This window comes from Pinus tabuliformis, chromosome 4_1 (assembly GCF_031772625.1).
Source record: "Pinus tabuliformis cultivar Carrire ecotype Pingquan chromosome 4_1, CPIR1, whole genome shotgun sequence".
NCBI lineage: Eukaryota > Viridiplantae > Streptophyta > Pinopsida > Pinales > Pinaceae > Pinus > Pinus tabuliformis.
The window spans coordinates 367,063,991-367,080,058 of record NC_142303.1 but is presented as its reverse complement, the minus strand read 5'-3'; the positions used below and the strand labels follow the sequence as shown (position 1 = coordinate 367,080,058).

The 16,068-nt window shown below is 37.9% G+C and overlaps 1 protein-coding gene across 1 annotated transcript in view; it reads right to left on the bottom strand.

Moving 5' to 3' along the window:
• The window catches only part of LOC149175841 (U1 small nuclear ribonucleoprotein A-like), a 126,864-nt gene that overhangs the window by 65,180 nt on the left and 45,616 nt on the right, over positions 1-16,068 (bottom strand). Inside the window, exon 3 of the mRNA XM_089419752.1 lies at positions 11,656-11,749. Coding sequence (XP_089275878.1) covers positions 11,656-11,749 — 94 coding nt within the window. The remainder of the gene's footprint in view (positions 1-11,655; positions 11,750-16,068) is intronic.

Below are 16,068 nucleotides of genomic sequence, written 5' to 3'. Positions count from 1 at the left end.
CTAAACATAAGCTTAGTTGTAAGAAAATAAGGCCACTTTCTTCAAGCAATTTGAGGATTCTAGACCCTTAATCACAGTTAACATAGGTGACCTTACAATTCTCTTGCACACAATCCCTTGTAGGAACGGAGGCACTTAGGTGGTTAGAACTCCACGGGAGGTAATGTTAATAAGGCCTTAGCCTCCTTTGGACTTTTCTCTACAACTTGCATTTGAGACTAGTTCAAAAATAATTGAGAAGAAGGATAAATCTAGATTAGGCATATAATTAAAAATAACCAAGAGCTTGCATCTCACATAGAACTAGGTCCTACACTTCATATAGGATAGAATTTGCATATTGCAACAACTGTTCATCTGGTGACTTGGAATTATAATTCAAATTGTGCAAGTAATCAATTTTAAAGGCACTGGTCTCTAACTAACAATCTTAATAAATATAATCAAGTGGTGCTTAATAATTATACTTGCCTATTAATTTCCACCAAGTTGCTAGGCCATTCAGTTGTGTCTCCTTTACTTGTTGGTTTCCAACAAGTAGTTCATCTCTTCATCCATAGGGACTACCCCCCTTAGTTTGCAATTAGGAGACAACTTAAACAGAGAGGGCAACAATCAAAGTGGCAGCCCCCCACCCTAAGCGTTGTTGCAATCTAGTGTAAAATTTGAGGAACAACAAGGACAATGTTGCATCATAAAGGTCAAGAATGCTCTCATAATGGAGTACAACAACCTCTAGAGTGGTGTTGAAGAGAGGATGGGACATGGTATTATAATAGGCAATCATTGGGGTCTAAGGGTGATACGCAAGCCCTCCCAAAACATCTCAATGGTAATAATCCACCATCTGAGCTCCAGAACAAGCAACATCCATCAAAAAGTGTCAAGGCTAGCCTATGGGCATCCTAGGTAAATCTGAGCACATCATCAAGTAGTCCAATGCCAAAGCTCATTGGCTCTGTGTTTCAACATCTGGAGGTACATATGGGGTTCAAGTACCAAGCGGAATCATCTCATAGCCCAATGCTCATCAATGGGGCAACACTATGTCATAAAGGTCAGGAATGCTCTTAGAATGGGGTACAAGTTACAACAACCATTGCAGTGGTGTCAAAGAGGGTCTATCCCATCCCTCAACAAATCTTTGTTGTGATAATACCACCTAACATAAACCTCTCAAGGTCAAGTGATATCAACAATCATTAGGGACAAAAACATTAAAGCGTCATAATGGACCATATCTAATGCTAAGGGCACAAGAATACTTCACACCAAACTCACTTTAAAATGTCTTACTAGAATAGGACCTGTAAACAAGGGACCTCACTTATGGTAGAGATGATTACCTCAACAACCCTATTAGGTGTTTCCAACCCCCAAGGGAAGTGACATGTCTTATGTTAGACCATCAATCCATGGATGTATGCTAATGGAGGTAACAAAGTTGGAAAGACTCAAGGTAGGTGCCATAGCCATGAGACCAACTAATGGGGGTCCAACATCCAGAGTGTATAAATGTGAGGAGGATATGGAGACAAGAATTACCCCATTCAAAAAAAATTGTTTTTTCATTCCTCTAGTGCACCTTTTACTTTAATGATTTGTCATTATTTGGGTGCATAGTTTGGGAGCCCAAGCTTGCGTTTATATTATTCCAAGACCCGTTTAAGATAAAGCAGCTTCTCACTCATCAGGGTTGTAACTTCCAAGAGTTCCTTCTGTTCAGAAATGTAACTTGTATCAGTCTTCATAATCGTATTTGAGTCATGATATAATGTATTTGTCAAAAAGAAAGAAAAGAAAAATTATTTATAAGCATGGGTTTCATGCTTTATTTATTTTAATTATAGGTCAAAGCACCCATTGTGTTCCTCTAGAGTTTATGTCATGAGCCATTGTCCATGTCATCTTGTCCTAGACCCTTATTGGGCATTTTGTATCAAAGAAAAAAAAATTATGTAAATTGGTCTAATATGGCTCCTCCGCCAAGTCACACTGCCCTCCAGTCAAGTTAGCCTCATTAAGGGAATTAGACCATACACAAGACTATATATAGAAGTTCTACTCGATCTCATTTAATCACTCACTTATCCAAGAAGTTAGATCTGCAATTTGAGGAGAAAAAGAAGTGTGAAATACCTAGAAGGAAAATAAAAATCATAGCGAAGAGGATGGAAACACTTGTCAAGCAAAAAGAAGCCGAAAATCTCTCTTATCTGCCACACGTGCGAGATTTCGGGTTGCAGGAAGCGTGGTCGACGTTGCAGGTCTGCAGTAGAGCCGAAAATCTGATGCGAGAGGGTCGAAATCTAAGTTTTTTGTGAGATTGAAGCAGTTTGACTAGAGTTGACTATTGGAGTTTGACTAGCCATCTTGGGAGGCTTACTTGGTGGATTGGAGGAGGTCTTTGTCTTGGTCAAGAGGTCTTGGTTGTCTCATTTGATTTGGTTCTAAAAGAAGAGAAGAGAATTTTTGGGTTTTGCCCTCACTGAAAACATACATCACATGTCCTTGATCTTCATGGTTTTGTTTTGATAGTTGCTTGATGATTAGAAGATAAATGAAGACCTAAAAGACGCTAATAAGAATTCAAATATATCACACGTAATTATCTAGATAAGAAAAAATATATGTCTTTCTGATTTTCTATCATGGTATCAGAGCTAAGGTGAAGAAGAAGAAAAAAGGCAACTTTAAGATCAATAGCTCTCATCATCTTAAGGAAGGATTTGACAAAATAAAGAAAGTCTTGAAGGGTACTTGAAAGCTACAAAGATATCTCGTTTTCATCAAGTACACCTATGGCCTCATCAATGAAATCTGAGAACAAGCTTCAACAAGCCTCTAACTATAGAGCATGGAAGACAAGGATGGACCTCATCCTCGCAAAGAATAAGGTGTTGAATTTTGTACTAAGAAAAGTGGTGGAACCTTCAGATAATGCTGGAAAGGAGAAGTACAAAGAAACTAATATTATTGTCATTACTTAATTGTGGATGGAGTTAAAGATAACTTGATTCCCTACATGTCCACGCTAGATTCTTCAATAAAAATGTATGAGGCTCTCTCCAAGTTATTTACAATCAAGAATATTGGACAAGTGGCTAGTCTAAAAAATGAACTTTGAATAGTCAAAATGACAAAAGATGATACAATATCTTCCTATTTTATAAGAATTGCCCGTATTAGAGATGAACTACAAGCAATTGATGTAGTACCTGAAAAGAACTTGTGATTGCTGCCCTTCTAGGACTACCAAAGTCTTGAAATGCCTTATCAGTTGAATTAGTAGTTGGAAGAATTATCCATCCTTCAAAGAAATATGCTATGCCTGAATACAAGAAGAAGCTCATCTCTCCTTGGTAGAAGGAAAGCAAGAAAATGAAGAAAATGGCCTCAAATGCCTACTCTGCTCCTATCAAGAAGAAAGGAGGTGATAAGAAATTCAAGGGGCCAAAGAAAATCATGGGAAGATTGACCTCTCTAAATTAGAATGTTATCATTATCACAAGATGGGTCACTATAAGAATCAATGGCCCAATAATCCTAAGAACAAAAAGAGACAAAGAGACAAAGCTACAGTTGCTACCGATGATAATCCTCCAAAGAAGTCTAAAACTGAGGATACTAAAGTCAAAGACTTATTCTATTAAGTCTCATGTATCCTTTACCTATAGTATAGGTTATTGTTTAAATTTTTGTAAAATCAATCTTTCTTTTTTATTTCTAGGGTTTATAGATGTAATATGTTTTGTTAGAAAATTTAAAGAGTTGTCTTGATAAAGGAATCCCTCACAAGACTAGATTGATGTAAGATCAAGAGGGTTCTTCCCACCATTTTACAAAAAAAGATAAGTATTTTGTTCTTCATTTCTTTTCTTTGTTGACTTCCCCTATCTGTCTAGTTTCATTTTGTGCTTATAATCCTTTCTCTTGTGTTTTGCTTGGAGGGAAAGTTTGCAGGTATACTCTAAAAGAGCTTGCAATAAGAATAATGGCCTGAATTATAAGGGAGACTTAAAAGAAGACGAAAGAAGCTTAGTTGTAAAGGGAGCCCTTCAATAGGGTTTCTAAAAGGAGCAACTCAAGGTATGTTTAAAATTACAAAATTTGTTGCAGATATTCCTCATATAAGAAGGTATAATCATTTTGTCTTGCTTTATATTACTAACTCTCTCGTATCTAGGGTTTTGAATCATAAAGATTCTTATTAAATAAGGTGATTAATCTTTAGATTAAATCAACCCTTGTCACTCTTTATCTTTTGTTTACTTTGGTAAAACCACAATTTTTAGGGTTCACTATAAAACCCTAGCCTTTTGATGATTAGAGTTTGTTGATGATATCTAGAACATATGAGGAAACCCTAGCTATTTAGGGTTTATGACAAAACCCTTGTAATAAGTAATATGAGATCCTAGAAATGAAACCCTAGGTATATATGTTTTTGTATAATTGAAACCCTATCTTAGTTATTGTATATCTAATATTAAAGTTTTGATGGTTATATCTAGGGTTTACGACAAAACCCTAATAGAGATTGATATAAGATTCTAGAAACCCTAGATGTAAAATACTATCCTAACTTGATTTGGTCATCTAAAGTTTAGTTTTGATAAAGGAATCTAGGGTTTGTGACAAAACCCTAGCAAAGATTGTTGTGAAAGTCTAGGAAAGGAAAAGTGTAACCCTTGTTGATTAGGTTTAGGTTTTGGATATCTAAAGATTGATTACTTACTCAAAGGTTTGATAACCCTGGATGCTCTCGTTGTGATATCATACTAACCCTAGTTTGATAAAGTTGACTTTATGCTCCTGTACATATATATTTGTGCTTGGTTGTACTTGTTGAAAATTTGTAGGAACATAATCTTCAAGATGTTGAAGATGCCTACCTATGACTTGATGATGACATTGAGCATGATGGAAACAGAGAGTTGTAATAGATGATCTTGTTGCCATGTAAAGATATAAGGAATAATGTTCCATTAGGTTGAAGTTCTCCAATGATATGTTGATGCAAAAGAAAAATCCGGTATGGCTGAGATGTTGATAGATTTGTTCCCTAAAAGAAAAGAAGCTTGGATAAAGAAGGTGGATATCTCCCCAATTCAGAGGGAGGACATATTGTGACAGCTATAATGAAGACCGTGAAGAAAGAATGAGGATTGGAGAATGGCTAAAGCACTACAGATGGTTATTCGTGATTAACAAAATCTTTTGGTTGCATCAATTTTTTAGTTGCATCAACCTCTAGGAACAAAGTTTTTGGGCCCTCACTCAACGATGTGGACGAAAGGTGCCAATCCCAATGATGCATGACAACCAGCCTAAAGAATGGAGATGGATATAGGGAGAGATGGAAAGTTGTAATTGTGGATTACCTTGGACACACTATATTAATCAGTGCTTCCCAGTAGTGCCCTTCTTAAATCCTAAGGCCTCAAAGGAGGTCCCACTTGACTAGGGTCAAAGGCTAACCTCCCAAGTGAAGTGTGGGAACAAAAATACAATCAGGATAGGTCAATCATCCATTTTCCCTGTGATCCATATCAATATTCCCATAAAATTAAATGAAAGCACGTGATTGCAAGAATAGTTAAAGCACCTACCAATGGATGAACCACCTCCCTTCTGTAGAAATTAAACAAAATTTTGCGATTGTTTATATGAACAATCTGAAATCTAATTTCTTTTCATAAAGACACAAAACTTCTCTACTAATTTTGCAACGGAATAAAACATAATTAAAATCACAGTTTCATAGATATAAACACAAATGTTTGTATAGGGAACCCAGCTGGGAAAACCCCCTGCTTGATTGAATATTTTATTGATAGAAGAATGAGCAATAGATCTCTTAAAAAACAACCTTGTTTCAATAGAAATCAATCTGATTTCTCTACTAGTACTAAGTTGAAACACTCCTTGCAAGACCTAATATGCTTCCCGAATAGCCTATACCAATCTATGCACAAGCTTCTCTTGTACACTCTTCCTCTCACAAGCTCACACACACAAACCTATGCTCTCGATTGCCTTGTCTCACCAACTCATGCTCACAACACAATGAATACAATTGTGCCTTTCGATCTCCTTATAAGCACTTTGAATTAGCTAATTTTGGCAACTTCTATTTTTGGAACTCAAACAAGTGACTGATGAGTTAACTAACTCATGCAACTCGTTAAGCCTCAAATTAGATGTTGAGACTCACTCACTTGTCTTTTTCCAAAAATAACTTGCACTAGAAGACAACAAATTGAGCCTTCTATTTCCATGCATAAGTCAAATTGCTTCATGAACTGTCCTAATTTACAAGAATTCGTCGTGATTTTTACGAAATCATCCTAAATTGTAGGGACTTATCCTAAATCTTAGGAATTCATCCTAACTTATAGAAACTAGCTCCTAACTTATAGGAATTGATTCTTAACTTATAGGAATTCAAACATCCTAAGGAAGAACTCGTTGATGCCCCTTTCATTAAGGCACAAATCAAGGAACCTTTCTTACTACTATTTTCAACACTCCCACTTAGTGAGGAAGGTGCTTCTGGAAAAACCTCATCCACCTGGATCTGTATTCAACACTACCAAGATCTTTGTTGTTACAGTTGCTCCCTCTAAACTAGAAGACTTCCTTGCTTTCTTCTACGGAACTTGATCTCAAGACCTGCTCTTTCGCACCATATTCTGTGAGTCCATCACTTTAGTCATAAGTGCCATGTACCCTGTGTACCTTTGTGGTTGCTTCCTCTGGCTGGAAATAATACTAGAAGATTCAACTCTCGTTTGATCTCCCTTAACCAATTCCTCTGCCCACTTGGCTCGAACTCTCCCTATATTGGGAGTCTCTGACTGAGTGGCTACCTCCACTCGCCCTGGGCTATGTTCATCATCATCCTGTTGGTCGGCCCAACTGCCAACTAGCTTAGACTGAAACTGAGATACGGGTTGGGGCTCCATCTTGAGAGCTCTATCTTGCTCTCACTCAACCACCACTTCTCTACTTTGAGCTATCCCTACCTTGTTGCTTATCTCTACCTGCAACTTGTAAAGATTCTTCACACTCACATCTATTTGCTTCTTACATCCAGAAGCTAAGCGTTGGAGGTAAGCCTTACCTGTGCTGAAGATGAAATCGTATCCTTGTCCTCAAGGGTAGCTACCGAAACAAGATTTTGCCTCAATCTTGGAACAGAGAACATTTCTGAGATGAAGAGGATTATCTGACTCCCACTGAAAACTGACGAACCAACTCCTCTAGCTGCATACTGACCATCATCTCCTATCTCAATCTGAAACTGCATGTCCTTCTCCTTCAAGTGACTAAAACACTTCTTATTCCCAGTCATGTGGAAGGATGCTCCTAAATCAATATACCATATAATGTTATCTATTGAGCTTGCCATGCAAGCAATCAATGAGAAATATTTCTCGAGCTGGGCAAAAAATGCAGCTACATGATCCTTACTAGACTCCTCCTTTTGGTTTGGACACTTGGTAGCATAGTGCCCAAACTCATGGCAATGGAAGCACTTGATCTTGCTTAGATCCTTCTTCTTGCCCTTCTGACTAGACTCGGCCTCTCCTTGGCCCTTCTTGCCCTTTGCCTTACCTACAAGAGCAAAATTCTCCTCTTCCCTCTCAACCTTCGACCCCTTGCCACTATTGCTCTTGAAAACGTTGAGTCTAAGCTCCCCCTGAGTAAGATCACTCCACAGGCATTCTCAATCTGGCAGTTTATCTCATCTAGTAATCCCTTGGATGAAAGTAGCCCACTCCTTGGTAAACTCGTTTATAGCAACTCGCACCAGTTCATTGTCTTCTAGTTTCTCTCCTACAACTACTAGTTCATCACGAAAGTTCTGAACTCTAGTGAGATAGGAAGTTACATTCTCACCCTTTTGCATCTTGGTGACCCTCAACTTCTCCTTAAGAATCATTTTATGATTCTCAGATGGATCCTGATATAACTTCACAACAGCATCCCACATTTCCTTTGTGGTATCCTTACAGGAAACATGTGGAACTATATGATCCCGAAGTCCATCTAGGATCATCCTCTTGGCTTTGGCCATCTCCCTTTGGAATTGTCGTAACTGGTTTGGATCTAAAGGTTTTGCAACACCTTTCTCTGCATAATCCTTCAGTCCAAACTCGTCCAACAAGAATGACATCCAGACTTTCAAACCAAAGTTTGAGGCGCCATCAAGACTATCTTGATCTCTCAACCCTGTTGTGGCCATCTCTCAAATCTGAAATGTGTGTGTTGGTTGATTCTGTTCACTGCTCTGATACCATGTAGAAAATCCACGAAATTTTGCAACTGCTAATATGAACAATCTAAAAACTAGTTTCTTTTCATATAGACACAAAATTTCTCTACTCGATTTGCAAGGGAATAGGAATAGAAATAAACACACAATCACATAGTTCAACAACACAATTTTTCTAGGGAACCCAACTGGGAAAATCCTCTGCGTTATTGAGATTTTTATTGATAGAAGAATGAGCAATAGATCTCTTACCAAAAACAATCTTGTTTCAATAGAAATCAATATGATTTCTCTGCTAGTACTACGTTGAAACACTCCTTGCAAGACCTAATCTGCTTCCTAAATAGCCTCTACCAATTTGTGCACAAGCTTCTCTTACACACTCTTCCTCTCACAAGTTCACACACACACAAACCTATCCTCTGTGTTAGTTTTTGTAGCATCAAAGTTGTTCTAGTCTCGAAACTTTGTGGAGAGGCTAAAACACGGGAGTTCTCCATAGCCTAGAAATCGTTTCTGGAAATTCCACCTAGAAGTGTCTCAAATAGATTATTAGCCTATTTTTAATTATTTCCTAAGTCTAAGCTTAGGAAAAGGGGTTAGTTAATCAGAATTAATTGATATAACGTGTGAATCATCTAGAAACTCACACGGATCAACAGGGAATCAATATGGGCCCTTGATTAAGTTTTGATCTTGGTCGTTGGAGGTCCAACAGAAGATTATAAGAAGAATTCGATGAGTAGATGGAGAACACACTTGTGGAGTTTGATTTCCTTGGAGAGTTCGATTTTTCCAGAGAGTCACCAGTTGCCAGAAAAGTTCGAGCTTCTTGAGGAAGCAAATACAACGAGGGGCAGGGACAGTGAACCGGACGAAGTTTTCCGGATCCGATGAAGTGCATTGCAGAGAGGCAAAACGAGCCACGGTGAGGTTGATGTAGGGGTTGCGCAAAAGCCTCTAGAGGCAATTCGATTTTGCTGGAGAGAAGTTGGATTTCAATTCCAGAGGTCGGGAAAGTGCTCCAAAAGGCCAGAGAGACAGTTTCTCCGCTAGTGGTAGACAAGACGACTACAGGAGTCGCTGATTTAGGCGAGGCACAAAAGGGACTGCGCAAGGGTGACGCATGCCTGTGCAGAGGCTGTTTGGACAAATCACTTGGAGCTGCATTCAGAGCCCGGATTGCTAGTGGGGGGGACGAAAATTCCTCACAATATTTTCGCTAGTAATTTCTTTGTAGGATTGCCAGTTTTCGGCATCCAAATTGTACTCAGAATTTCTCACTGCTGCATAATAATAAAAACCCTCAGTTGCTACAATGGTTTTCCTGGGGGCATTTTTCCAAAAATCACTGTGTTAATTTTTTGACGTGTGTGTGCTAGCATATTTCTCAGTTTCCAGCACTATTATTTTTCTGCAGTTTTATTTGTGAAGGTTGCAATGTTATTTATTCAGTATTTGTCATAGCAAATAAATTGTTAAATTAATTAACAATTAGAAGAATAATTTCCAATCGCTGCAATAGGATTTCAGACTTGAAATTTTCACACTTTATATTGCCTTGTCTCACCAACTCATGCTCACAAGACAATGAATACAATTACAATTGTGCCTTTCGATCTCCTTATAAGCACTTCGAATCTGCTAACTCTGGGAAGTTCTATTTTTGGATCTCAAACTAGTGATTGATGAATAAACTAACTCATGCAACTCGTTCTGCCTCAAATTAGAAGTTGAGACTCACTTGTTTGTCTTTTCCCAAAAATAACTTGCACTAGAAGGCAACAAAATGTGCCTTCTATTTCCACGCATGAGTCAAACTGCATCATGAACTGTCCTAACTTATAGGAATTTGCCCTAACTTTTAGGAGTTCATCCTAAATTGTAGGGACTTATCCTAAATCTTAGGAATTCATCGTAACTTATAGGAATTGATTCCTAACTTATAGGAATTCGAGCATGCTAAGGAAGAACTCATTGACGTCCCTTTGATTAAGGCACAAATCAAGGAACCTTTCTCGCTACTATTTTCAACACCTTCAAAAAGAAATGCCAAATGGGAGTGAAATCTGACCAGAGCAATAGGTGGAGAGCTCTAACATAGTGTTATGTGTTGATCATCACAGGGATGTTGGCTGGCTAGCTGCCCAAAGAGGAGAAAAAAAATTCTCCTAGGGATTATCCACTTTTAAGATTTTGGTGAGTAACAATACCAAAGGCAAATGTGAATATTTATTCATTGTTTTCAGTGCTCATGTTCATGAGTTGAAATTGTTTTTCACGTATTCATTTTTTTAGAATTTCAGACATGGTACCTTATGCCAAGGATCCTAACATTTAGGGGATGTCTCCACATGTCCCTTGACGTGTTTACTCATTTCCACATCCCACCATCCCAAAAACTTAGTGGAACATTGCTATAAAGTGATGCTCAGTATAAACTTTCTACCATGTTCTAGACTCTATTGTAGTTTGTAGATAACAAACCATGAACATAGCACACAGATCAGATATCTTCTGGGAGAATGCATCATCCTTGCCGACCATAATCCTAGATAATAAACCATTAATATAGCACACAGATAAGAAATATTCTGGGAGAATGTATCATCCTTGCTGACCACAATCCTAAAGGAGCAGATTAAATGTCATTTTTTCAATGTATAATTCATATTTTTTATTTATGTATGATGGACTTTCAAAAGTTAAAACTGTGTTTCTCCATTCTGACTATCAAGATAAATGACGTATGGAGGGAGAGAAACTCTTCCATCTGAAGCGGTGAGATGAGTATACAAGAAAAGTATTTAGGGGATGTCTCCAAATGTCCCTTGACGTGTTTCCTCATTCCCACATCCCGCCATCCCAAAAACTTCATGGAACATTGCTATAAAGTGATGCTTGGTATAATCTTTCTACCATGTTCTAGACTCTATTGTAGTCTGTAGATAGCAAACCATTCACACAGCACACAGATCAGAAATCTTCTGGGAGAATACATCATCCTTGCCAACCAAAATCCTAGATAATAAGCCATTAATATAGCACACAGATAAGAAATATTCTGGGATAATCTATCATCCTAGCTGACCACAATCCTAAAGTAGCAGATTAAACGTCATTCTTTTCAAAGTATAATTCACAATTCTTTATTTACGTATGATGGACTTTCAAAACTGTTTTTCTCCAATCTGACTATCAAGACAAAAGACATACGGAGGGAGAGAAACTCTTCCATCTGAAGCAGAGAGATGAGCATAAAGAAAAGCATTATGTTAAAGATTTAGTTACACAATTTTCCAATACAAGGTCTAAAAATATTGCTATTATTCAAATTGTACACGTATATAAGAAAGATGGATGCATCAAAATACCTCTCTCATCTTGTCTCCTTCGTTTTTCCCTGGGGACATAAGTGCCATCAGCCTTTGCAATGGCATCTGACTTTGTCTTTGCATACTGTATTCTCTGTGGTCAAAAAAACTATTATACATTAAAATTTCAAGAATAGAAAGACCACAAAAACAACAAAGATACATGACAAATCGGAACCAAATTTCTGAAGAATTTGTTTTTGTCTACTTTGACCTAAGTAATCCAATTTTATATAAAAAGCTAGCATAATTAAATACAGAGTATTCACAAAATGAAGAAAGAAGATAAATAGTTATAATAAACTTTATTACTTTGCAATACCATCAAGTTGCCACCTCCCAGATTACCATTTTGTTGTCCTCTGATTTATTTAATCTTTGATTCAGTCCTCCATGTGATTTAAACTTTATCAAAATTTCGAGATCACGATCCTATTCCTTGAGATCTATAGAGTTGGCCATCATTTACAGGTAAATAGATGCTTATGGCTATTACCGATAATCAATCTAGCCACCCCTTTAGGAGAAACAGTCGCATAGTTTTCTTGACAACTTTAAAGTCAGTCCTAAATATTACAAGTGAAAAGATCCATGGCAAAGACAAATCTATTGAGCTACACTATAATTGCAAATCATTCCTCCATATAAATAAGTGTTAGAACTTGCACTTTCCTTGAGCTCTTTCAATAACATCCCATATCATTTAAAATCAAAAGCTAGAGCTATCGTTCAATTTTTCCTCACCACCAATACAATCCTTTAGCAGAAGACTGAACTAGATAATCTGACCCTTTCTAATACAACTTAAAGTTTGGCTTTGCCTTTCATGTCTATAGCAATAGTTTGTTTGCTAGGAATGGTCAATAATACAAAAAAAATGGTATTCCAGGAAAATAACATATCCAAGATTCAAAACCGTTAATAAACTGCTCACTCCACGTGCTTGCAGAGTGATGGACTCTTCCCCTCTCCATATCTCTCAAATTGGTGCCCACTCCTAGTTTCTCTTCAACTAATGCAGAATGGACTACCATGCAAATTTCAGCTAGAATCTATGGCTGAGAGTATATATATCAGAAATTCTTAACTACTTCAGTTACCAATTGATAGATAACGAACCATAGTTTGCCAGCCCATAAGCTACTCAAAAATGAAACTACCTATTTGATTAAAAGTTAGGTAAGTTACTTTACAGATCAAATCTGCCAAAGCTCAATCAAGGGTTTCAATATGGTAAGATTCAAATACATACCTGTGAAAAGAAAATTCAACACCGATGGCAAATGAAATTGAACACTTGCTCCACTAAAAAATCCTTGATGATGATGATGATGGTTGTTTAGCTGTCTCCAAAATCATGGATGATGACTACAAGCCCTCCTCCTTCCTTCTCCAACCGCCAAGAAACACAAAGGAGGAAAAAAAAAACTAAAATCGGTTAAAAGTTAAAACCTTGTGGGTTCCACTGGCCTGCCAATTTTTATGGTTGTGGAGCAAAATTTCAGAAGATATTTGCAATATTTTCAAAAACCGTGTGTTCTTTGCTTAAAGAAAAATCGCAATCTTTTCCGGCCAATTTTTCAGCTGCCCGAAAAACTCGCAAATCTTCGAGGCATCGACAAAAAATCGCCAATGATATCAACACTGTTCATATTAATAAAATGCGGAGTGCTTTTGATATTTTGTATGTGAATTTATATTCCAATATTTGGTACCTAAAAATTGGCATCAGAGAAATTTCCTTGCCGATTTTTAGAAAAGAATTTTCTTTTTTGCGGATTTTTTCCAAGAAAAGAAAAACAAGGGTATCGCCATTTACATTAATTTTGGTAGCTTTCTGGGCTGGAATCTGCAGAAACAAGTTGGAGATTTGTATTGCTGATAGAAAATCACCCAGTTTCAGTAAAGATGAAGAAAAAAAAAAACCTCAATTAGAGTTTGGGAGGTTAGGATATTGCTGATTTAAAATCAGCTATTTCTAGGATTGTTCATGATAGCCATAAGGACTACAGAGCTCAACTTTTGACAGGGGCCTCCAATGGAAATCACACCTGTTGCCGCAAAATCTAGCAAGCCTTGGAGAGGTAAACTCTACAAGGTGTAAACTAAACCAAGAAGCACCAATGGGGTAGTGGCCCACTGTAACCACAGCCAAAACCCCCCTGCTCTTCACTGATTTTCACCGATGGAAGGAGTCCCAATAGGAGAGAGATCACTTATAATAGGTATTCTAGGGGTTAATATAATGTGTGAAGTGATCTCATTAGGGACTCTTCAAGAAAGACACAATTTAGGTTCAAGGCTTCACAAGGAAGCAATTTCGCTTTCTATGATGAGAGCTAGAAATAAGGGCACAAGACCTAGGGCTTGATAAATTTGATGAGTGTTGGAGCAACCATAGGTCAAGGCTAGGTGAAAAGGTTTCTTACAATGTAACCAACTATACCAAGGCTCATGAAACTTTCAAAAAAGCCCTTAAATTGAAGGAATGAGAACTAGGGTTTCCCCCTAGGCCAACCAACTAGGGCAAGGAAATTTATGGATGAAATTGAAGTGTATGCCCACCAAAAGGATAGATTTTGTAGAAAATATTATCCTCTTGAAGTTTAGGCTCTCCAACCACCTAAATTCCTCTTGCCTAGGGACTCCCACCAAGCCCTAGTTTCTCAACTTTGCCATGAAAGGGCCCAATTTGAGAGAGAGAAAATATGGAGAAAATTTGAGAATGGTCACCAACAATTTGGACTAGTGCCTTGTCTCTTGGGAATATGGATTCCAGGATGATAAATATTAGCCAAAATTATTTCTACGGAGGCCGAAATTTGATGCCCTAGCAATCAAATTTCAAGCATTTACCCACTCAATGGAAAAATGGAATTTCATGGGAAAGGTACTAGGAGTTCACCACTAGGACAATTCTTCGCATGTTATGTATGAGTAATGTATGCAACATTCAATAGCATTCAAAATTGATTTTCAACAAATAAGGGCACAATGTAGCATAACCTAGAATCAATAATTCCATACATTAAACATTCAAGAAATAGATATTCAACAATAAAGAACATTTACAACATAACATGCAAAATTTCCATCCATTAGACAAAGAATATCCAAAATCACCTCCAAACATCAAAATGCATCCAAAGATCTCCAAAATATCCACAAAAGATCAAGTGTGAGTTCCTCTAAGGAGGCTGAAATTCCAATGTGTGATGATGAGAGATCTCAATGAAGTGATATCTAATTTATATGTGACTAACTAGTGTCTAATTAAGCCTACAAGCCCCTCAAATAATAATATAATGTACAAACTACAAGCAAGATCAAAAGCAAACCTGGTAGCTTTCATTAAGACATAAATATCTCCACACATGTGAGCCAAAGTGAGCAAAAATGATAACGTCATGCTAGCGGATTTCCCTTCTGGGCCCTGGATTGAGTTCCTCAGGTGCCATGACAAGTATAAAGGGCCTCTAAAATCATAACCCGGGGGTTGGCCCCTAGATCTTTGTGAAAATCATCATGTGGACCCCAAATGTGGGTTTGGGGCACAAAACTAGGTCTCATGGGTCTTCTTGTGGTGTGAATGCTAGATTTTGCTCCAACGTTGAGGGCTCTAAGGATGGTACTAGCCCTCCCATGTCTCAAGATGTGAGACAAACCTCATATGGGCCCCAGATCAATTGCCAAACCACACGATCACTACTAAGTCGACTAAGGCATGCCAGTCCACATGCATCATACCATTAACGATATGGCTCAAAGTGCAAGAACTTTGTGGGTGTTGAAGGTGCCCATGGATATGAATGATGCTCTACAACTAACCAAAGTCCCATGGCTCCCAAAGCATCACCTGTGGGTGTCAATATGTCCCTCTAGAGGAATTGGGCCCCAGTTAAGTTGCCTAGACCTATAGATGGAACCATATGCCAATTACACAATATCAAGTGTTGCAACTTTCACCACCAGGTACATTAATCATTATTGCATCTATGTGAACCCGGCTTGAAAGAAATGGGCAAATTAACATTTCATATAAGGCTTCTTTTCCAAAATTGGAGCCTTAGTCATGTAATGGTGTTACCTCCCTAGGTAGGAGTGGTTAGTAGACGATCCTATTAGGTGTTCCCAACCACCATGGAGAGGTGACATGTCCTTGGTCCACCCTTCAATCAATAGGTACCATGTGAATAATGATGGAACAAAGGGGAAAATACATCATGGCCAAGTGCCATGGTTAAAGGGACCGACTATTATGGAGTACCCCATTCTGAGTGTATAGATGTGAGGAGGGAGCCATTGTGGATGCATGAGTTACCTTAGCCTTTGTTTCTCCACCCCGTTAAATGCCTTTTACTTTCTTGATCCTTATTTATATTACTGCTCGTAGCTCAACGAATGAGAGGTTGC